Source organism: Parasteatoda tepidariorum, chromosome 5 (assembly GCF_982258835.1).
Source record: "Parasteatoda tepidariorum strain Cologne lab strain chromosome 5, Ptep-v5.0, whole genome shotgun sequence".
Lineage (NCBI taxonomy): Eukaryota > Metazoa > Arthropoda > Arachnida > Araneae > Theridiidae > Parasteatoda > Parasteatoda tepidariorum.
The window spans coordinates 3,802,829-3,828,274 of NC_141759.1; the positions used below are offsets into that span (position 1 = coordinate 3,802,829).

The window sequence follows — 25,446 nt, forward strand, 5'->3', positions numbered from 1 at the left end:
CCAAGTTTTCTTTTTTAAAGCTATCATATTTCTTGTAAAACTATTGGACAAACATGTTTGTACGCAACAGAAGCCAGGTTTATATATTTTATATAAACAAAGATTTTGTTCAAAAAACACAGTAGTACTATACTAGAGTATAGGTGATAAATATTATTTCATGTGAGCTGGTATTAAAGATAAAATTGCAGAATCTCGATTATCCAACCAAATTTTTTTGCATAACAAATGCTGCAGTGAAATAGATACTATTACCCTCAAAAACCTTTGATTCACACCCTGAAATTCAAATTGATGAATCACCAAATAAAGGAATCCCAGGGTTCTGTGAAAGAGTAAAAGGGAAATCTGTAGTTAGAATTAGATCTAATCAATAATCCATTATTTTTATTGTCTTCATGAAATTATATTTAAAGGTAATCAAAATAGTTATAAAGTAGTTGCAATAAATGAAGTTATATTATATGCCAAAGAGAGAGAGATATAGAAATTTAAATTATATAAATATAATTTTAAATGTGTATAAAAAATTTTTTAGAAATATATAAAAAGAAATTTTTAGCTAGACTAGATTTATCTCCAAGATTGCGAATTCAATTGTCGAACATAAAACCTAATTTAAGAATATTAATAGTAAAACGATGAAAATATTTCATTTATTATTTTAAATATAAAAAAGGATATTAGTCAAAATAAAGTGTCTTTCGATAGTTAATCTGCACACAATTGTCTTTATTTTCTTTAATTATGAAGTCAGGGTTCTGGGGGGAAGAAGCTCGATTATTTAGGATTCTGTAGTCGAAAAAAATTGGGAACCTCTGGCTTAGTTAGTGTTATCTTTCAATTAAGATGCATTTGGTCCTTAACTCTTAGCCCAACAACAATGTCCTCTCAAATGGGACATCGAAAGTATTCACTCAGAAATTAAAATTTTTTATAGATTTATAATTTGCAAAATACATTATTTTAGCTGGTTATTTAAAAAAAAAAAAAAAAAAAAAAACTTATTTTTTATGATTTAGTCCTTACATTAGTTTAAATAGCATATTAAAGTAGTTAAGAGTGAAAATAATTGAACTAAAATGATTCAAATCAAGTCATCCTGACAGATTTAAATCAACTGATCATGATTCAAAAAATGCGTGTGAATAAATTAGAAGGCTCAAAGAGAACTTTTTTTCTCGAACAAGATACTTCTTATCAGCATTGATTTAACTTGCTAAATTGTGGGGATCTCAGACAATGTCTCAGATGGAATCATTTTAGAGTGAAAGAAGGTTCTAAGTGCATTTGGCATCAAACAATGGACCCCTTTTGACAGCATATAAATATGGCAATAGTGCAAACGCGAATGAGCGTTGGAGAGTTTAAAAATTTTGCCAGTATTTATCTTGCAGACAAGAAATAAAGGCAAGGCATTATTTCCTCAATCACAACTTGAAAGCTAATTAATTGAAATGTCAACTTAAGAGAATAATCGAGATTCTCGCATTTAACTAACGAATTTCCTCAAATGAATGAAGAATACTCCAGGAGCTCCTCAGAGAACGATTTCTTGAATAATCAACAACATGAGCACCCGGTACTCAAAAGGTAATAAGAACCCAGCTGAAAGTCTTTGAGTTCGATTCAGGCAGCAGCCGTTTCAGAGCTGTAGTCTGTTCCAATGGATTGTTCCGGTTGTTCCTCGGATGGTTCCAAAGTTGAAAAGAAGAGACCTCCCGATCGTCTGCTTTCAGGGTTGAAGGTTGAATAAGGAGTAGGTCGACGCCCTTTCCGCTTTTCTTTCAACAATGATTGGATGTGCTGGACTTTTTCCCGTAAAACTTTGTCTTCTTTCTCTCGAAGTACATCTTCTAAAATGAAAAAAGTAAATTTTTAAATAAAGTGACCATTTAAGAAATCCAACTAAACAAATAAACTGGTTTTGGATCATATTAATAACTTCCGAGAATAGGGTGAAACTAAAAAATGTTACTATTGGCCAATGGGAAGTTGCAGCCTTCTTATTTTTAACAGTGACCACTTTTTTTTCTAAAAAAAATGAAAATTTTAAACTATTAAAAAAACTATTAATCTTATTAAATGTCAGCTATTTATTTTGAAGTATTTATCTGGGTATAAGTAAGTATTTATCAAAACCTGGGGAATATTATTAGGTTCATTTTTATAATGAAAAAAAAAAAATTTAGAAACAACCCAGAAATAAAGTTATTTTTAGAATAGTATAAAATATTTATAATAATTCCGTATTTATTTTATTTTATTTACGGTCATAGAAAATCGGATCAAATTTTTTGGGTTTACAATTAATAATGTTCAACTCCGTACCCTGTAATTTTGAACCCAATCCAGAAGACAAGGGAACTCCTGGAACAAGTATTAGGAGAAAATCTGCCTTTGTGAACTTTTTGAAGGAAGTAAGCTGCATTTGCACATTACATACAGAGGAAAACTACGAAAACCTTCCAGGATTAGCTGGACGGCAAGGGGGAATCTAACTCATGATCTGTCTACCACTGAGGATATTTTACATCAGCACTGTGGTCGGTGCGAGCCGGGTGCGGAAATCATATCGACCAGCCGATGCTGGTATTCGAACCCGGTTCACCTCATTGGAAGGGGAATGCTTTATTCCCTGAGCCATCGTGGCTCATTCCATATTTAACAAAAAAATAATAAAATGCACATGGAGTCTTAACAACAAAAATAAAGTCACAGACAATTTTTAATCTCTAACTGTTATACTAAGTAGCCCTGCAGTCGTTAATTTCGTCACATACTACCTTAATTTTATATACTTCAATAGTGATTGATCAAAATTCAAAAATGTTCTTTAGCACTTAAATACAAATTTTTGATTCTCTTAGAGTGCATAGTTTTTGAAATGTAATTTTTTAAAGGATTCTAAAAGTAGTCATTAAAGAATCCTTATATGTAAATAGAGAAGCTTAAAATGTTTACTATGCCATTCTTGATCTAGTTTAACGATCTCCATTTCAAAATAATGCATCAGAAATTTTAAATGTGTTTATATCTATATTTGGAGAGTCTTCAAAGAAACGTTAAACTGGTTAAATGGTCATCTTTTATGCGTTTAGTGCAAGAAGATGAAATCAAATATCCAAAAAAGACTGATCTAAAAACTCCTGTCAATATTATGTGAGGTAACAATACTTATATAAATTACTCCACGCAATATCTTCCTGTACTCAGTTGTAAAAGTTTCAGAGTGCTCTTCATTTCTGATGTTCTTGATTCTTTTGATACTCTTAAATCTTATTGCAAGTTTTTTAATTTCAAAAACAAAAAGTGTTCCAGAAATTTACCCAGGACCATGAAGAACAAGTCGGTGACATTAAGATAATATCATTTGCAATTAGAATTGTAAACACAACAAGTCACGAAAAACAAGTCGAATGCATTGAAAGAATATTATTTGTAACCAGAATCTGTAAACGCAACAAGTCACGAAGAACAAATCGAATACATTGAAAGAATATTATTTGTAACCAGAATCTTTAAATGCAACAATTCACGAAGAACAAATTGAATACATTGAAAGAATATTATTCGTAACCAGAATCTTTAAACGCAACAAGTCACGAAGAACAAATTGAATACATTGAAAGAATATTATTCGTAACCAGAATCTTTAAACGCAACAAGTCACGAAGAACAAATTGAATACATTGAAAGAATATTATTCGTAACCAGAATCTTTAAACGCAACAAGTCACGAAGAACAAATTGAATAAATTGAAAGAATATTATTTATAACCAGAATCTGTAAATGCAACAAGTTACGAGGAACAAGTGGAAGACATTAAGAGAATACCAAAGTCAAAAAGGTGACTTTAAAAGTTGTTTCTGAAACATTTACACTTAAATATTGAAGTGAATTACAATAGGGAAAAGTTGTTTGAAACATATTAAATGCGTGTGTAATTCATATAATATTTTTAGGGAGTTATCAGATCAGTCCCGAAAATTAATCGTAGCTCCTTATAGTACAAAAGTAGAACACATGAGCACTATGCATCATTAAGAGCATATGATGAAAAAAAATGTGACCTATTCTCTTTCTGAAATAAACAATTGAACAACAGAGTTGCAAGATGGATAAAGGACTGACCTTTGAGCTCTTTGTGCGGAGTTTGTGTTCTGTGAGGGGTGCATTTAGGCGAAGGATTGCAGTGAGAAGAGGCTCCAAGGAGGTCGTTGAGAATGTGGACGATTGTGCAGATGTTTCTTCTTGGCCGGCCTTCTCTGTCCTGAAGTAAAGGGCTCAAAGTACCTGCACATCAACAAAAAAAAAATCCATTACATATTTTTTAATGAACAGAGCGCTAAATAAAAAACGGACCACCTTGATTAACTTTTGATCTAATTATTGGATCTTCACGTTCTAGGATTCAATCTTTAAGTTTCAAGGAGGTGTCTTCAAATATGTAAATTAATGAGTGCAGATGATACTTTCAGTTACAAAATCAGAGACAAAAACGTACTTTTCGAGAATAAACATACCTTTTTTTCGACGTTTTCAGTTTTCGGACCCTCAAAATATACTGGGTATCTACCCGCAGTCTGGGAAATATGGTCCCCACAGTTTGGTCATGAGAGATAGAGACATCTTAATGTAAATTTTACTTTTCTCGTGTTTCGTCATATCTCGAGGGCGTTTCAAGAGAATTAATAAATGTTGCCACATAATTATAAAATTTCAAAAATAGATTCCATGCTAAAAAAATTTTTTTTAGTAATTATTATTTCTTTCATTAGTTTAATCAATAATAGCTGAAAAAATTTTAATTGCAAGGTATACAATTTTTATATCATTTTAAAGAATGCAATTTTAGATGGCAAAATACAATATTTAAGCAAAATCGGTTGAATCGCTCCTGATTAATCGAATTTTAAAAAAAGTCGTATACTTAAAATTCACTTTCTCAGGATCTATTTCACAGATTTTGCTCAAATTTGGCATTTTGTCAAGTAAAGTTCCCTTTTTCAAAATGATGTAAAATATTGTATACCTTACAGCTCAAAATTTTTCCCATTAGTATTAAATGAAATGCTAAAAAATGAGAAATACTCATGATCAAGTTATTTTTTGCATGAAATTATCTGTGAATAAATAAATGTTATCATTATGCGCATTTCGCTTATAAAGTTCTCTTGATATAGCGAAATAAGCAAAAAGTAAAATCAACATCTTAATTAATTATCATATTTGAGTAAAAGCGCTCTAACCATTAAGATTAAGTCCTAGAACTCCGATCATTAGATCCAAAGTTATTTAAGGTTTATTTATTAAGTATTAAGGTTTATTTATTTTGAGCACTTTAAAAGCGTGGACAACTTATTCAACGTTATTTTATTTCCATTTATAAAGATAATTTTAGGAGAAATATGAATCTGTTAACAGACGCTCCATAAAATATTTTGTTTAAACGGATCATTCACAAATTGACCATTAGCAATGTTTTTCACTTTCAAAACAGAGTTGATAACGTATTCAATTCATAATTTTAAATTTAAATCTCCTTGAAAAACACTGTTTCTGTATTTTTTTCCCTCCACAAAAATAAGACCTTATTTTTACATAGAGTCACACGAATATTCACAAATATAACATCCTGGCAGAAAAGAACAGTTCAACTACAGACAGTATGGTTTCAATAAATTATAAGTATATTTTCTCCAAAAACCTAAATTTTGTCAAAAATTTTGAACAAAACACCTTTTTTTTCTTCACAAAATTGTGTTTTTTTACACTGATTTTTTTCTTTACAAAATGACAAAAATATAACTCTCTTTAAAAGTAGATTATATAATGAGTCACAATTCACGAGGCTTTTTCACAAAAATAATTGGGACAACCTTATCGCTGGATGATAACTGTTGGGAGGACAGAAGAAAAAACCCTTCATGGCAAATTCTATTGAGAAAGTTATTTATTTTTTTTTCGAAATATCAAAATACAAACAAATTATGGCTGTATTACTTCCCCATGAGCGTAATCCTGCCGTAATTTTTTCTTCTTTTTTGCGTTCGATATTTAGAATTTTCTTTTTTTTTTAGCAATTAATGCTTTACAGTTTACTTTCAGTTTCCATAAACTCATTTTTTTCTATGTTTTAAATTTTTAAATGCTAATGTCAATTCAATATTAGCCCTCAAGGGCTTTGTTCCCGGTGGCGATTTTACAATTAAGCGGCTTTAAACAAACCGCTCTTCTGTTTGGCAAGAACATCTCCTTAAAAAAGAGCGTTAACATGGTTTTTCGAATCTCCGTCGACAAGGAAAATAAAAAAGGCCACAACACTTGAAGCAAAACGATGAATTTTAAACTATGTATATCATCTTACTGTAATATGTGCGCTATGTATATCTTGCCCTACATGGGTTTTATAACGGGCAAATAACTTAAATAATTTAAAAGTTAATAAACTTTTTCAAAAATCACTCATTTGGCGACATTTTCCATATTATTCGCAAAAAAAGCATAATTTCATATCACAAAGAAGCCATCGAAAAATAACCTCAAGAGGACGTAAAACCACGGGAGAAACTTTTCGTCAAAAATTCTCTTTCACTCCAAAAGTGAGTTAGTTATAAGGAAAGCTTTATGATGCCTAAACGCCTGTGTCTGTTTAATCTGTAATTTTGATCTAGTTCATAAAATTAAGTTGCTATGGTAACAGCAGTTTGTTTTGCTTTTTTGAGATTGTTCCTTCCTTTTTTGTGGTGAAGAAACAAAATGGCTTTGAGTTTATATTTAATTTATATTTACGCCATTTTTAATTTAAAGTGTGAAGAGTTTTATTAGTATTTTATATTTTCGTAAATAAAACTGTAAAATAAAACAATTTATGTGCTGTAAGCTGTTTATGGAATAATTAAGAACACTGACATCATTAACTAATTCTGATTCGAAGTACCAAACCGAATAACTCCACTTTTATAAATTTTGAATGATATGATTGAACGATTTAAATTAGCGATTCTTTGTCGATAAAGTAGAGTTATTTAGTAATAATAAATCCTGGTGGTAGTTGTGAAGGAACAATTGATACTAAATTGACTCTAGTTCAGTGTTTTGTACTTTGGCCTGGCGATAATGTGGTTATAAATTACAACAAATTTAACAAAATTACACTTGTCATTTGATCCAGAGATACAGATAGGAGGAATAGAGTCACAATTTAAATAGCACGATTTCACCCACACGAAAGCGATTTGATAAAAAAGTGGTAAAAAACAATCTATTAAGACCAGGCTTACCAGAGAATGTCCCAGAAAAAACTCCTTTCCCATGATGATACATGCTTTCGATGACAGCCCCACCGTGCCGCCTTGCAATACAACATCTACCCTATAATAAAAATAACTCTTAGATTCATCTGTCAGGTTCACTAGCCAAAAGTGATGTATATGGATCATTTTTTTTTTTTAAAAAAAATGGTCTTAAAAAAAGGCTTCAATCAATTTGCTCTTTAAAATTTCAAAACTCGGTCCTTCGGTACATGTTTATACCACATTTAGAAATATAGCATAAACCAGAACTGCGTCCGATAGTTTCCAGCAATGATATTTATTTATTTTTGATATTTAGAAAATCCGAGGGAATGATTGTGAGGATATAATCCCTTTTATAATGGAATAACCATGTTTAGTTACATTTCCAAACTTAAAACAACTAGTATCTATACTCGCAGAAATATATTTTTATAATAAATGAAAAAATGACAGGCAATAAAATTATCGGCAATGATCCAATACTTAAATCAAAGCCATGTTCTATTTATTCCCTGTAGAATGTTCCATTAATACATTTTAAAAAAGACATTTTCTCTGATATACCAAAAAAACCGAGGGCCTCGGTAAGAGTCCTCATTATACTGTTCTATCATAAAGTGCTTAATTTTACTAGCAGGTCGACGGGGGCAATTGTGATGGCATGTGTTCAAAGCACTCTCAGTCATCGCCAATAGTCCATTATTCAGCTCTAGTGTGAAGTAAATAAATACTGACTAAGAGATATAATTAAAAAGTTAAAGAAATACAACTAAGACTTACGTTGCAAGTTTCGTTCATTTTCTTCGTTAGTGTTTTGGAGGACAAATGCCGAAGTGTGTGCGCGAGATTACGGCTAGCCTCAGCCAGAAAATGATTACTGAATGAAGACTCTTCGCCACTGGTGCTGCCACCTGTAGGTGAAAAAGGCGACGGTGGAGTAATGGTGTGGGGCGATGGTGGTGGTGAAATGGGCGGCGATGTGACTGTTGTTGTGGAAGTGATGACGGTAGATGGGAGTGGGAATGGCGGTGGTGCAGTTGTGGTGGTGGGTGTCGTAGGCGGTGTAGGCGGTGGAGTCACTCCGGAGTTATTGCTGGATGAGGGATGTACCGTTGAAAGCTGGAGCTGAATGAACATCATGTGATCACCCATCCTCATGCTGAGATTGAGTGGAGATCGACCATTTAGGAAGCTATCCACCTAAAGAGAAATAAAATTCAAATCTATAGTATTAACTATAGTATGCTTACATAGTATAGTGTTAACTATAGCATGTTTATATAGTATAGTACAGTATTAACTACATGCTTATAAAGTATAGTATTAACTATATGCTTATATGGTAGAGTATTAACTATAGTATGCTTCCAATTATCTGCAAGTGGATTATACGATCCAAACACAAAAATAATCTTCTTAATAGAGCCTATTGTAAAAAAAAAAAAATATTGTTTATTCTGTAAACTCTTGACGGACTGGTTCTATGACAAAAGTTTTCCTGCACGAAACGTTAATGCAAGAGTACTTTCTTTAAATACTATGACGAGTCTTTTGTCGAAAAGAATTCTGTCATGATAATTTATTTGCGTGAAGTTATATTACTAAATGCTTGGTCCTCGTTGGTAACTCTACCAGATTCGGTTACAAGATACATTGTCCACGCGAGAGTCTGTTACATGATACTTTACCCACGGGAAATTCAGTTACAATTTATACTTTTTTGATGTGAGATTTTGCAACACGATACTTTACCCGTGTAAGATTCTGTTACATGAAACTTTGACCACGTGAGATCGTGCAGCATGATACTTTACACACATGAAATGCGGTTACAGGATTACCCAATACATTATCCCCGAGAGAGATTCGGTAACATGATCCTTTACCGACGTGAGATTCTGTTACAATATATTTTGTCAACGAAGTTCTGTAACATGATACTTTACCCACATGAGATTCGGTTACAGGATACTTTGCCTATGCGAGATTCTATTACACCTTACATTATCCCGCGAGTTACAGGACACTTTGACTGCGTGAGTAACGCACGATAATTTATCCACATGAGATTCTGTTACAAGATGCATTGTCTACGTGTGAATCTGTAATACGTTACTCTATCCAGGTGAGATTCTGTTACCAGATGCTTAGAACACCAGAGTTCAATGATGATAGTTAGTCGATATTTATGTTTTTAGCGATGAAAAATCCCTTAATTGTGTAAAACAATGAACTAATTTTAGCGTGATATTTTATTTCCTAATAATCCAAATTCAAGAATAGATACTGAAAATAATGCTTTTGTAGTTACCTGGGATTCGTTGAGCGTTTCTAGAGCTTGCATCACGTACTGCTCTGGATTTTGAGTCTGAAAAAACATAATTTACGTTTTTTGAAGAGATTAAACAACTTATGGATAACATTAGTAGGGAAAACAATTATTATTTCATCATTAATAGCTACCAATTTTTAAAATCAAAAATAATTTAGTAAATAATAATCAAGTCAGATCAGCAAACACTATAGACACTTGAGCTAAACACTTTAACCATAAATGTATTATTTTTATTTAAAGTGATTAATTTCATTGAAAGGGATTCCTTTTAGTGGTATTCCATAAACAAAGATTAAAAACTCTGTTAGTTACCATTGCGAAAAATTTTGCTAGGAACAACGCATTCACTTTTTTTTAAATATGAATTTATTAAAGTGAGCATTATTGTCCTAATTATCTTAAAAAATTCTAATAAATAAAATGTACCACATTTTTTACTCTTTTTATCATACTAACATACATACTTTAAAAGTACCATCACTAAGCAGAGAATGATTGGTAGGGGCCAGGACTCATGTCCGTGAGAATGGGAGTTTGACTCCAGCAAGCCGAAGACTCCCAGGGTAGTAAATGGTGACTGGTGCACGTTAAATCTGTCGGGTCACAAAGTCCTCCATACTCCCATAACAAATCTATACCTCTGAGGGTACTTAACTGGAGACTGATTGTTCTCCGGTTCAGGTCAAAACTACGATCTGTAGATAAATGAATGAATGTATGAATGAGTCCGCCCTATAAACGGGTGGGATGTAAGAGTATGGCAGAAGTCAAATTTTTAGACATAGATGGAACCACTGGAAAACAAGAATAATCGCACCCTACATGAATTAATGGCCTACAACAACAACAACAACAAAGTAGAGAATTAAATATGACAGGTTTTATTATCACTCCCAAAAAAAGTTTTAGAAATGCATATTTCATTAAAGAAATGCTGATTAATAAAATATGCATAAATTTTTAATCGCTGAACACGGTGCAATTGACAACCTAATATATTCAAATCACATTTTTAAAGTCAATACAATCAGGGTCAGAAGAAAAGAAGTTGTAATCAAACTATTTTGTTGTAGATTTATTTGTCCCAAAGAAGTGACCCGTGTTCGAATCTCAGCGATGGCTGATCGATATGAATTACGCACCGAACACAGTGCTCACGTGAAATATCCTCAGTAGTAGACGGATCAGGGGTTCAAGTACCCTTACCGTCAGGTTCCCGTCGTTTTCTTCTTCATGTAACGCCAATGCGGGTTAGTTCCCTCAAAAAGTCCTCCACGAAGGCAAATTTCTCCTTATATACTTGATCCAAGAGTTCGTTTGTCTTTTGGATTGGGCTCAAAATGACAAGGCTATGGCTAAGGAATTAAACATTTACAGTAAGATCAAAATTGGGTCGGTTGCTCAATTTCAATAAATAATAATAATTAATATAATTACTATTATCTATAATAACTTTTAGTAATTATAATTATTAGTTACAAAAATTATATTAATAATATAATAGTATAATATAGATTTGTTAGTGTAGGGCTAAAATATTGTTAGTATTATGTTATTTACCTAATTTGAAACATTCCAACATACTCAATAATAGTGTGCATTAGTTACTTAAAAATTAAAGCGGAGGCAAAAAGAAACAGGTCGACCTACACTTCCTGAGAAAATTTCTTCAAGTGGCTATAAATTATTAAGTTTCAATGTATGATTCGTTGTTGATGTTGTCGTCGGAAACTTGTTCTTGTTTTACAGTGGCGCCATCCATGGCCAAGAATTCGACTTCTGCCAACCCCGTTTTATAGGACGCATTCACACATCCATTTATTCATCCCCAGATCGTTATTTTGACCAGAACCAGAGAACGATCCATCTCCAATTCAGTATGCTCAGAGGTATAATTTGTTATGGGAATGTGGAGGACTTTGTGACCCGACAGATTTAACGCGCACCAGGCACCATTTAGTGCATGGGGAGCCTTCGGCCAGCTGGATTCGAACTCACATTCTCACGACTGTGAGTCCAGAGTCTTGCCAACCAGGCTATCCTGGCCCAAACAATTTGTTGTATAGTAAATTTAAATAAAGAAAAAAAATTTTCCACACCACTATTCATGTGAATGATGAAAAGGTACTTTGATCTCTCGTGGTGTGAAGATTATAAAATGTAGGCGAAATGCAGAAGTTTTTGTCTCTAAAATCTTTGGCACAAAGAGTCCTGCATTATACAACCCGATGCACTCCCACTTTATATTATTTCCCCCCATTAATAAAAACCCCTATGAGTGCGCTCTTCAGTTAAATAATAATTCTTAACTCTCAAAAATTAAACGTTATCTTAGTCATTTGATTTTTTTTTCTTCTTACATTTTACTTTGTAACCGTCGCTGAACGGCCGACCCAATTTTGAGTTTGTCAATGTTCAACTCGGTAGCTTTATAATTTTGAACTCAATCAAGCAGACAAGAAAACTCATGGATCTAGCATTGCGAGAAAATTGGAATGGTAGCGAGCTTTTCGATGGAACTAACCCATATTTGCGTTGCACGGAGAGGAAAACCACAGAAACCTCCCAAGGTTAGTCTGACGGCAAAGAAACTCTAACCCATGATCCGTCTACCACTGAGGATATTTTTTTGTCAGCACTGTGGTCGGTGCAGAATTCGTATCGCTGATATTCAGGCGCGGCTCACCTCGTTGAAAAGTACCACTCTACAACCTGAATCTATCGCTCTACGACCTGGGCCACCACGGCTCAAATCACTTGATACTGACTCAATCAAATTTGTCAGAAATACTTTATCATCCTCATTACCCATCCAAGGCAAAGGATCAAGCCTATTTTTAGGTTTCTATCTATTAACTGCCATGGCAGGAATGCCACGTCATTTGGATCCTAGTCAGGCGACGTGAACAACGCCTTTTTCCAAACTCAACCAACTTTCAGATTTTACGTGCACTTTGCAGCATTTACACGCTGGTCGTTTTGTCGGCTGTCAGGATCGAACTCACTATACAACCAGAGAAAGACGCGAAATAGTTCATTCACACGAAAACTCATAAATCTAAATTTTCAAGTAAAAAACATAGACCATCTCAACCCAACATAAATGTCCCGTCCAACCAGAAATAAAATGTCCCGTCGCAAAACTTTTGAATTTCGTAAAAGGGTAGTTTTTAACCTGAAACGGTAAATGTTTAAATGAATGAATGAACTTACGACGAGTCCAGTTTCAACATTGGGCAGAAGAGTAAGCTTCGATCCCTCTGAAATGTTATTATCTTTTAGAGAACCTTCCGTCAACTGTCTAAAGAAAAAGAGAAAAGAAAATAAAGCTTTTAACACAATCATCAAGCAATTCAACAAGATACAGGAAAGGAGTTTGTGACAGTCCTCCCTAGAAGACTGCAACCCGAACACAAAATACACGGAAAATTGTGATGGCATGTCTTCGGATCATCCTCAGGGATGTTTCCCAGACCGTCGCCAATAGCCCATTGTGCAGCTCTAGTGCGACGTAAATGAACTACAACAACAACAAAATACACGGCCGACCGAAAAGATCGGCTAGGCCTTACACTTAATTTATTTTTTATAATCGTCGTTGATCCAATTTTTGGGGTTTGCAACTAGTAATATTCAACTCGGTAGCTTTGTAATTTTGAACCCAGTTCAGAAGATTCCATTCAAGCATTGAGACAAATTTGCCTACGTGGAGGACTTTTTGAAGGAACTAACTCGCATTTGAGTTACATGGAAATAGGAAAACCACGAAGACGTGCAAAGGGACTCTTAACCCATGATTCGTCTACTACTAAGGATATTTTACATCAGGACTGTGGTGGGTGCGAGCCGGCTGCGGAATTCGTATCGACCAGTTATCGCTGGGATTCGAACCCGGTTCACCTCATTGGAAGGCGAACGCTCTATCCTCTGAGCCACCACGGCTCCCGGGCTATTTATTAAAAAAATAATACAAAAGTCAAGGTGGCAACACCAACACATCAAACATGTTAAAACAATTAAAAAATCACTCCGGCACAGCTCATAAGACAAAAGCCGATGAGACTGTACCTTATAGTGAGTGAGCCCGAAGTACCTGGTTCCGATCACCCGAAGTTCTTACATAATAAAAATTATTGAGATAATCATAAAACATGGATGTAAAGCATCATAAAAAGAACGGGCAAAAGACTAGTATAGGATTTAAAATAAGTCGATATTAAAAGGGCAAATAAAATCAAAACAGGCAACATCCATTAAAGTTAAGGTAGTTAAAAAGCACCCAAAAAAGATGGCATGAAAATTTAAACAAGATAAGTGTAAAATACGTTTAAGGCTAAAATCAAAGGGCAATGGAACAGTCCAGGGGTCAAAATCATGGAATAGTGCACAGGAGATCCATGAAGTCGTCAGGCATCATTCGCTCTTTAAGTGTCCGTTTAATAATTGTTCAAATTTGTCTGTGTGTTATTCCACGACTCCATGGTCCCCTGTTTGTTAAAAACGATTACACAGAGTGTTGAGAATTTTTCGCATTCGACGATCAGGCGGGCAATGGTTTGTATTTTTTACAAAGTGGCAGTAATACCAAATAGTTTCGCCTGATGTTCCCCAAACACTCCGTGGTCATCATAAAATTGATTAAGTCACTGACATGTCTTCTTTCATTAACTTGTGGGTAACTTAACCCTGGTCGAATGACTCCAACGTTTATGCCAAAGTAATCTGTTGAGCAGTCTGTGCATCCTGACCGAGCCCTGTACCCTTTTTTACCAGCTTGTCTGCTTCCTCGTTGCCAGTCTACCCCGTGTGTGCCTGGATCCTAGTATTCGGAAGTAAAACCAAAACTACTGAAGTCGCCACTTCTTTTCGTAGTTTGTAATGTTGTGCGCTACTTTTTAAAAGGAATTGTGCAGTTTGTGACGCGTTACAAAAAAAAAAAAAAAAAAAAAAAAAAAACAGTAATTTGTAGCGATTTCGGGCTACTACTTTCAACGTTAAGTAAAGAAACAAAGTTCAAACGCAAAATATTTTCCGAGTGGTACAATGAGAATGCCCCTAAAGGCAAAGCGTAAATATCTATGTCTGATGCTCCAGAGCAGCAATTTTTTCATTTATTATTATTTGGGTTGGTAGCAGTTATTTCTCTCAGATTCTTAAGTGATTTAGTTCATTTCTTTCATTATCATTGGAAATTTTGTATACAAAGGAATCATTAGATATAAAGTTATTCAGAGCCACGACAGCTCAGGGGATAGAGCACTCGCCTTCCAATGAGGCGAACCGGGTTCGAGTCCCAGTCGATACGAATTCCGCAACCGGCTCGCACCGACCACAGCGCTGAAGTGAAATATCCTCAGTGGTAGAAGGATCATGGGTTAGAGTCATAGAGTTGAAATACTGGGTAGAGAAAGTAGAATAACCCCCGACCCGTGGACAAGATAAAGTCACGTGACTGTAGCCCAAACTTGCCGTTCACTGAGACCGCTTCGATTCCCGTCCATTCGTTTAGCATTGCGATCGTCTGATGCAATTAACTGTCTGTCTTTTTAATTCAGAAATAAGAATGGTACAAAAGTCCTGAGCATTTTGCTGCACGGAGAAGTTTTCTAGGGACTGTCCGATAACTTTTTACAAGAAAGGGCGACATTTTTTTTCACTTTTTCTATTTTAAAATTGATTTTAAAATTTTTCCGATACTCAGTCATGCTCTGATAATCATATTTTATTTGCTTTAATAATCAATTACGCTCGTTTTTGCTCACTTTTTTTGCATTTAACATAAGTTTTTATTGTTTCTTGAACTTTAAACTTATAATGTTTAAGTATATTTCAATATATATTCTATTTTTAGCTGAAATAGCTGCAAAGCTTTGTTGGCTTCCTTGGCGAGATACTTTAGCGCCAAGGAACAGTTGAGTAAACTTTCGGTTTTGTTTTAGTTCTCTTTAAATGTCGATATCATTTCTGTATATTCTGAAGATTTTGTATATCTTTACCTCTTGATTACTAAAACCCAATATTTATCTTGTTCTAAAATGTTTCCTTTAAATATATATATTTAAATAAAAAATATGGTACATAAGAAGTTGTGTTTTTTAAATTACATAGGAATGCTTAAAAACCAAATTATTTGTATATTCTTATATGTTTGATGAATAATTAAATTCTATGAAATATTTTTAGTATTTAAATATAAAATAGTGTATAGTAGTTTTAGTGTTAATTTTTAATAAAATTATATAATTCTGTTACTATACATAAAATGAATACAAATTATGTACTATTTAGAAAATAAATTAAGGTATATTTAATATAATCATTAAGTACTTGTTTATCTTCTTTTTATTTAAAAATAGTTGCTTTATTGGAAATACTTTATTTTACTAGTATATTAAAGCGTAGAATTAGTTTGATTTAGTGCAACAAATTTAGAAAACATAACATAGAAGTGGATAAGTTGTATAGGAGTAAATTAGTGCAGTAAATTAGCGCATGTTATGCATTGGTATGGAATAAACTGCTGAGACGGCCAAGGCTAACAGCTGGCTGTGGTGCAAAGATTTAGCATCGTGAACCTTTCTTGTAAAATTTCAACTGTTTTTACCTTTATCTAGATTGTATATATTTAATTTGCAGCTGGCTAAAAGATATAGTTTTAAATGCACTTACTATTTTTAAGAAAATTACATTTTTTATGGATGGGCATTGTAATTTTCTTAATGTCCATAAAATGATTATGGTTCTTTTATTTGTAAAGTAAAATATTTTTAACTGCTACTTTTTAAGTCACTGGTTTTCTGTATAAAAATTATTAAATATACATTGACCTATAATAGTTGCATAAATTTACCTCATAAAAAGTTGTATAAATTGCAATTTCTATCACAAAAAAAAAGTAAGATATTTTAATTATAAGTTCGTCATTAGTTTCAATCTACATTTAGTACAAAGTAAAAATTCTAATTGCTTTCTCTTTTATTTAAGTATTTTTTGTTTAAATTTCGAAAGCTTTTCTAATAGTCTCTTTGTGTGTACAATTTAAACTTCCTAGTAATTTATGGAATTAGATTGTACATGAAATACAAAGTAAAATTTCTAATTAAACTCTGTGATTATTTTCTTTGATTAGTTTAATGCTTTTAATCTTATATTTTTCTCTATTCGGAGCTGAAAACTTTTATATTAGAATAAATATTTTATTTCATATTTAGACAAATTGTTGAGTATTAAGTTAAAATGCAACAGCAGTTTATTTTTGAAAATATCTATTTTAAGTGTCAGGAAAAAAAGAAGTCAAAATTCTAAATTAATAATGTAAATAATCTTTATTGTATAAATAATTTAATGTATTCAATATATAAATAAAATTCTAAACGTATATAAATTTAATCAAAAATATGTTTTCTAACTAATCTGTTCTACTAAAAACGGGTTTTATTTTCCCCGAAGCTATTTTTCCCGAAATTTGATATTACCTCTCGAGCAGTCTCTTGGTGAGCATAAATAAAAATGATAAAAGTGTTGCAACATTAACGTTATTTCTAAGCATCGAACTTTTTTCAGACAATCTGTTTAATTTTACAATTTGTTTTATCTAACAGTGATAAAACTTTTAAAACGTAAAGATTAAATTAATTTTTTAAACGAACTTGTGTTTCATTAAAAAAGAAGGGCAACATTTTCAAATTCACATTTTAAGCCCTGGTAGATTTAAAAAAAATCCTGATTTTTGTATCGAAGTTATTATTTTTTTTTAAAAAATAACAATAGTTATTACAATATATATTATTAATTTTTTTTTTAAAATAGGTCTTTGCAATAAAAACATTTAAAAAAAAATTTTCTGAATATAGTAATAAATATAAGTGATGCAGAATATCGTTTTTTATTTTTATATAATGAATAAATTTTAAGGAATAGTGTTAAGGGTACAGACGAGAACTACTGAATTTTTTTAAATAAAGGCAGTACTTTAATTAAAAATTATTTGTTAAGAGAAAAAAAACTCCTCATGTTTTAAAAACCCATTTAATAATATTAAAGAAATATGATTAACGAAAATATTTTTTCTCTCTCTTTCAAATGCTCCGATTATTTGCGCATCGGTAATATCGAAATAAAGCTGTTTAAAAACTTAGTGCGCCAACATTTGTGATATTGCGCCAAGTATTGCACTCTTTCCATCACGTGATTGTAACTCTTTGCTTGCTATCTGTGGCGTGTCTTTTCGGAAGGAATAAAGCGGACTTGGTTCCTCTACCTACTATATCAACTCTATGGTTAGAGTCCCCTTGCCATCAGGCTAAAAGTGGGAGGTTCTCTTGGTCTTCCTCTCCATGTAACGCAAATGTGGGGTATCAAAAAGTCTTCCACGAAGGCAAATTTCTACCAATACTCGATCCAGGAGTTTCCTTGTCTTCTGGAAGGGGTTCAAAATGACAAGGCTACGGAGTTGAACAGTAGTAGTCGTAAACCCATACAATTGGGTCGGCTGTTCAACAACGGTTAAAAAATATATAAAGTTATTCAGGGTGGTGGCATCATACTTTATTTCTTGCAGGAATTAAATTGAATATTCACAGTCGAGAAAAGCATAGAATTTGAAGGTTAAAGGATCAAATTCGTAAAAAATGCTTTAGAATAAAAAAACTGTAGATATGTAAACATGAGTTAACATTTTTTAACAACTTCTCATTTAACTAACTCAATTTTTTAGTTCAAAACCATTTTGAAAATTGGTGTGAATTATGCTCTGCAGTATAGAATGTCTTCTAAAAGTAGTGAAGTAACAACTACATTTCGAAGGTAATGTAGTCGCTACATTTAAAAAAGAAGTAGTTGCAAGGAAAATATAGCTTTGACGGTCACTCTTTGATCCAATTTAATTTGTTTGATCAGGTCTTTGGTATTTTCAACGAATTCGACGCTATGGCCTGGGTTTTCGAGGGAGTGCAACGAGAATCTGGAGTCAGTAAAATTTTTTAAATCTTCCATGTTATTTGTATTGCATTTTTTTAAAAAAGCCTGCCCAGGTTGCATTTTTTTTAAAAAAAAAAGAAAGAAAAAAAAAAACACCTATAATATCCATAATCAAATAAGGATATACATAAATAATATACATTATTTTAATTAAGTAGAGCAGTCGTAATTCTTTAATTGAATATATAGGGTCCTTTTTACAAATCTTTTGCATACAACTAGCCATATCAGAAATCCAACAAGAATATCCTTAATCAAACAATAATAAGCTTCTAATACAATCCAGAATAAAATAATAATAGCTTTTAAATAATATTCAGAATCAAATAATTATAGCTTTTAAATAATATTCTGAATCAAATGATAATAATTATTAAAAAAAAATAATTAAAAAAATTAATTTTCAAATAACAACTAGAATCAAATAATAATTATCTTTAAACAAATTCCAAAAGTAAATAATAATCATATTAAAATAATACCCAGAATTAAAAAAAATAATTTTTAAATAATTTTCAGAATGAAATAATAAAAATCTTTAAACAATATCACAAATCAAATAATAAATATCTTAAAATATTACATAGAATAAACTAACAAAAAAATTTTAATATCCAGAATCAAACAATAATCTTTAAATCGAATCCAAAATCGAATAATATCCAGAATTAAATAGTAATAATCTTTAAACAATATCTCGAATCAAATGATTATAATCTTTAAATAATACATCGAATAAAGCAATAAAAATCTTTAAATAATATCCAAAATCAAATAATAATAAGTTTCGAATAATATACGTAATATATTTTTTACTTGAAGTGTTTTATTTCGTATCCGTTTTTTTTTCTTCTTTTTTATTGCTTTTTACATTATTGCATTATTACATTAGTTTGAAAGCACTCTTTTTTTGCGGATATAATAGTGTGAGCTAATGAAGAGATTATATTTTTTCATTTTTTTTTTTTTGTTTTCTAGATTTTTAATATACTATTTTTTTTAAATAAATTTCCTTTTTCTCTTTTCATAATTCTCTAATATTTCCTATGGTTTCTCAATATTTTTAACTTATTTTATGACTCTCCGTTTGTGTTTAAGCTTTTTACAGTCATTTTAGAAAGGATCAAAAATAAAAATAAATAATGACTTCATAACTAAATTTCTATTTCTATAAAAAGACAAAATTACTCTAAATAAATACTTAACGTATAACTAACTATTCAACACTACTTAAATTTGAATCTAAGACAACCTAATAAAACGAATAATAAAGTGTTATCAATAGATAGAAAAAAAAACACTATTTGTGTTGCCACATAAGAGAAATATACATATCAATACGAAAAATTCGTTCATATTTTTACGCAAATAATAATTTAATTTATTAGGATGATCAGAAAAAAATTTTAAATTTTATGGTACAGTTGTATTTTTGAATCTTCTGAAACTACCTGAGTAGTTTTAAACTACAAATCCCAATTAGTCAAATAATTCATGAGCTATGAAAAATTAAACTTTTTTGAGTTTTTATTGTTTGAGCAATTTACTACAAAGTTTAATTTTAGATTTTTCTAATTATTAAAGTAAGGTAAACATTTGATTGTTGTTGTAGTTCATTTACGTCACACAATGGGCTATTGGCGACGGTCTGGGAAACATCCCTGAGGATGATCCGAAGACACACCATCACAATTTTGATCCTCTGCAGAGGGGATGGCTCCCCTGCTTTGGTAGCCCGACGACCTGCACGCGAAGTCGAGCACTCCGCACACTGACCGCCGCCAGTGATGCTTGACTCTGGCGGGAACCGTGTCTTAACGATCAGTCCACTACGGGACCGGTAAACATTTGAATAATATTTCACAATTCACAAAACCTTTCGACCTTAAAATCACCATTGTTATAAAAAAATATGTTTTGCATTAAACTCTCTTTACATACATACGTTTAATAATTGTAAGCGAAAAATTACTGATTTCGATTAAACAGTTCAACAGACATAGCCAAATATCTAATAATCAATCCAACAGGTACACATTAAAGAAAAATAAGTAATTTATGTAAGAAAATGAAAATAATTTATTTCAGATAAAGAGTTCTTTATTTGATTTTACGATCCCTGTGAACAGTTTTATATTGGTTGTTTCCTGTAAATACCTTTTTAATATGGAATTTTAGAATCGTTATCAGAAATGAAAACAAAGAACAACGAACATTGGGGATCGTGTATTATTATTTAATAATAATAAGAAAAAAAACAATCGAAATCTGACAAATTGCAGTACAGGAGGGTGGATGCAATAAAAAACTAGGCAGGTTTGATTGCTGGAAAAAAAAAACAATGATTATAAACATCTTCGAGTTTCAACCTCCATTTAAAATTGTTTTCATGTTTATTACGACCACATCCCTGTTCTGAGAATTGTCAGATTTCGATATCGTTTCTTCTTTTTTCTTAGTTTAATAATAAGTTGGGACCCTCAATGCGTAAATCTTTTTAATTTTCATGATGAGGATTCTATAAAAAAAAAAAAGAAGAAACATATTAAGGTGTTTTTAACGGATGACGTTGTATGCCGGATTCATTCCATACACTTTGTTTCCTAAAATCTGAACATTCCATGGTTATTAACTTTCACTATAGAATTATAAATTCTAATCTGACACATTGTGAATTTAAATATTTACCCTTAAAGTTCTTAAAACCTTTTTCTAGTAGTTCAAAACTTGTATTGAGATTTTTTTTTAAAAATAATACTTCAACTTCAATTTTTTAAGTTTTTCTAGGTTCGAAGGAATTCTTATTTAATTAGGATTTTAACTTTTGAAGCGCCATCTGTTGGCTGCGAAACGTGCGATGATGCAGAATTCCTCCGGGCATAAATAATGTAATGTTTGTAGTAAATTTAAGTTAAAGCTAATAAAACTAAGATTAAATAATAAATTAAGAAATAAGATTGAGGATGTCATTTTAATATTCAGAGGTCCGGTAGAACAAAATTTTTATAGTAAGAGATTCAATTAAAATAATAACTTATAGCTGTGAATAAAACTGCATTAATTGTTTTCGTCTTATTCGTGGTGGTTAGTGATAAATAAATAGAAAACATTCAGAAGTTTCAACTATGTGTCCTTTGATCAAAGCGATTTTTTTTAAAAAATAAAGGTGGTAACAAATAACAGAATCTAATATACATAATTCTCTTACGTGGCTCCCAAATTTTGGCTGTATTTCTTTTCCGCCGGTGGCAACGTTTGCTTTGTTTTGTTTACGTTACTATTTCTCTTTCACGGTGAATCGACCAATGATTGCCGCTAAAAATGTCGCATGCCAAATCTAGCTGAGGTGGCTCAACATATAGCGCTTTTACAAACGGAAACTGAAATAACCAGAGAGCATCAGCTGCGGCAATCTCATACTATTAAGCTAGGCAGAAGTGAGTAGTCTTTGTCAATAGATCTCTATTTTAGTATTTTGTCGAAAGCGCTTTTTTTCACGAATTTATTTGACGATTTTTGATTTATATCACGAATTATACTATAGCACATTTCTAATAGGTTTAACGAATTACATGTCATTTATTTGAATTCAAATTTATTTTAATGACTTAGTATTTACCAAAAAGAAGTAATTTTTTTTTAAAAAAAGTTTTTATATGAATTTGAATGATTGTTTTGAATTCTTAGAAGTCATTCTTCCAAATAAAAATTGTTTTTAATAAATTTTAATTTTTTACGAGATAATAGTAATAAAATAAAATATATTAGGAAATTCGAAAAAAAAATATTTTACATCATTATTAAAATATTAATGGGTTAACTCATTTGCGTTCTTTACCGAAATAAAAGAAAAATTGCCCTACATTCCAGCAAACGCAGCGGAAGTTTCGTCGCCATTATTTATTACGACCCTGAAATATTTATAAACAATTAACAACTCTGCTGTTTACCTTTTCGATGAAAGCAGCCATCATGACGTCAGAGTTAAAAGTTCCCTGGGAGCATACGCATGCGCAGAGCTTTAATGGCAGAGGTCGGATTCCCGCTATGACGTCAGCATCAACATTTTCCCTGACCCGTAAAAATAGCGAAAAAGAATAACGAAATACCCAAACTTTCATGCGAGTATTTATCACAACCTCTGATATTTCACTCTATGAACCTTGACAATCAATGAACAAAATTTTTTTTCCCACCTGCTATGCTTATCTTTATTTTGTGTACTCTTAATTTAGAAACAAGCTTATGAATTTTAAAAAGATATGCATTAGTTTGAAGTTCAATATTCTAAAGTTCATCACAAGTAGTTCAAGGTCCGTAATCGCCCTTTAAAAAGTGAAAGCTACTGATGACATTTAAAAGTTACGAACATTTAAAGTTAGACAATTCCTTTGTAACATTTGAATGTAAGACGTTTTCTTGGAACATTGACGCTTTGCAAAAATGAAAGAAAAAAAAACTAGTTAAGTTAAAATTTTTTAAAGAGATTTAAATATACTTTCACTAGTAAAAGAAATCGATTGAAATGGAAAAGAATCGTGTTTTTTTCTTATTGCCAATTTAAATATTTAATCAAAACAAAATGTATTAGAATTATTTTAGGAAAATAGTTACTCGGTTATGATAGAGTTCTTCTGCTGCGCATGTACAAAGAGAAGCCTATGAAAATAAGAGAAAAAACATCTTCGGTTCAAAAAAAATACTCTTTATTAAAGCTTGCATTTTAAATTAGGTTGTCCCTACTTCAATGTTTAGATGTCATATCTTTAAACGCCTGCTAATTCTGCAATACTTAGCCCATTGCATGCGAGCAATTTTTCCAAAAAACGTATTACAACTGTTAGAGAATAAAATTTTAAAAAAGTGGTACACAAGATTTCATAAAAGCTGGAGCAAGCTTGTCACTATAGCTAAAATTTCAATTTTTAAAAATAAAAAAAAATTAAGACGGATGATTGTAGTAGTGATTACATAAATACTGAATCATTTATGTTAGTGGTAATCACGAAGGGATGATTTCTTTGAAAAATCGAGTAGTTTTTGTTTCGACAACTTTTTAAACTTTCGTATGGAAGGCAGAAATTTTTAAAATCGTATTTTTGCGTGACTCACTTGCAAATGGGTTTATTGATTTACAGATACTTTAATCCTTTGCATTCATTCAAAATACAGTATATTCTCGATAACTCGAACTTCGATGTCTCGAAATCTTGTTATGTCAACAAAACAAAAAAAATTATTTTCCCCCTTGGCATTATATATATCCACCTATTCCTATGTCGAAGAGTTTCTTCTCAAAACCTTGCTGTGTCGAATTTTTTTAGAAATAAGAAAATGAATTTTTTTCAGAAAAATCACAATGTAAGTTCATTGTAAGGCAATTATTTTCTATTGAATGCATTATTGTTCTTGTCTTACTTTTAAAAATTAAACTATCATTGTTGTATTTACACCTATAATCAACTATCATTACATACATATTTAATAGTAGTTAATCTTACGTTTCATGACTCTACTTTTTAAAGTAATATTTTAAAATATATATATATTTTTTTAAACTTTTTATAATATATATCTTTTCAGAGCATATTTAGTTCTGAACTTGTTAGTATCTCGAAGTTTTTTCAGTGTCCCTTCAACTTTGAGATAAGGAGAGTATACTGTACTAAAATTCGAAGTTAGGAAAAGAACTTTCAACTGTAAAAGAAATCGATTCACATGAAATGGACATTTTTTCCCCCTGGTTATTGTCAAATTAAAATGTAATGATAATATTGTAAAAAAAAATTTTGTTTTACACTTATTCTTTTTAATTGATAAATAAAAGAAATCTCTGACGTAAGAGAAAAAAATCCAAAGTAACCATTTTCTTTTTAGTTATGATATTATACCAAGTAGAGAGTGCAGAGGTCATTCAGCCATAGGTGGACCAAAAAACAATGCTAACCCTGTGCTAAATTATATTACTAATTTTAATATTTATGCATGTAATGAAGTGATAAAAGAAAACATGGACTTTTTTTTCGACTTATACTTCTTTTCTCTCTCTCTCTCTCTCTCTCTCTCTTTTTTTTTTTTTTTTTTTTTTTTTTTTTTGCAATCGTAGTTTTTTTTTTCTTTTAAAGATTAAAATGTCAACTAAAACAAATATTTCACAGATTGTAAAACAAATAGACAGTTTTTTTTCTTCTTCTTTCCAATGCCCACCTGGAGAATGACTTACGTCATACAGGCATCTGAAGGGCAGATGTGTTGTCCACTCTTGCAGGGCACGATATTAGGTGGGCCAACGTTGTTACCACAGTAAGGACAGATAGTACAGAGAATGAAAGAGCACCCATGCCTTGCTCGGGATTTGAACCCAGAACCTTTCTGATGCAAGGGCAGTTCCCTAAACCCTACACAGGCCAGTTCGGTGTACAATTAGACAGTGCGCAAAATAAAAAAATGACAACTCTAAACAACTTTTGATTTGATGATCGGATCTTCAAGTTCTAGGACTCAATCTTAAAGGATGGAAAAGGTAACCTCATATATGCTAATGAATTAGAGCGGGCGATAGTTAAAAGTTAATCATTCAGACACAAAAACGTACTTTCTTTGAATAAGTACACCCTATTTATTTATTTTTTTAGACAGATACAGATTTCTGAATCCCAAAATATAGGGGAGAGCCAAAGATCAAAATGACGAGTTTTCAAAATTCGATTTCTCGGTCACCATTCGACCGATTTCGCACACATTTTGTATCTTGCCATTTAAAATTGCAGTCTTTAAAATGAATTAAGAAATGGCATGCCTCACCATTCAAAAGTTGTTTGATTATTAAT

General features: G+C 31.6%; 1 protein-coding gene across 1 annotated transcript in view; it reads right to left on the reverse strand.

Annotated features, from left to right (window-relative positions):
- Positions 1 to 995: 995 nt before the first annotated feature.
- Positions 996 to 25,446, reverse strand: part of LOC107453822 (ubiquitin-like domain-containing protein stuxnet) — a 36,831-nt gene continuing 12,380 nt past the window's right edge. The window contains exons 2-7 of the mRNA XM_016070783.4: positions 12,851 to 12,938; positions 9,614 to 9,670; positions 8,083 to 8,502; positions 7,288 to 7,378; positions 4,136 to 4,297; positions 996 to 1,856 (exon numbers count right to left, since the gene is read on the reverse strand). Coding sequence (XP_015926269.2) covers positions 1,630 to 1,856; positions 4,136 to 4,297; positions 7,288 to 7,378; positions 8,083 to 8,502; positions 9,614 to 9,670; positions 12,851 to 12,938 — 1,045 coding nt within the window. The 3' untranslated portion in view covers positions 996 to 1,629. The remainder of the gene's footprint in view (positions 1,857 to 4,135; positions 4,298 to 7,287; positions 7,379 to 8,082; positions 8,503 to 9,613; positions 9,671 to 12,850; positions 12,939 to 25,446) is intronic.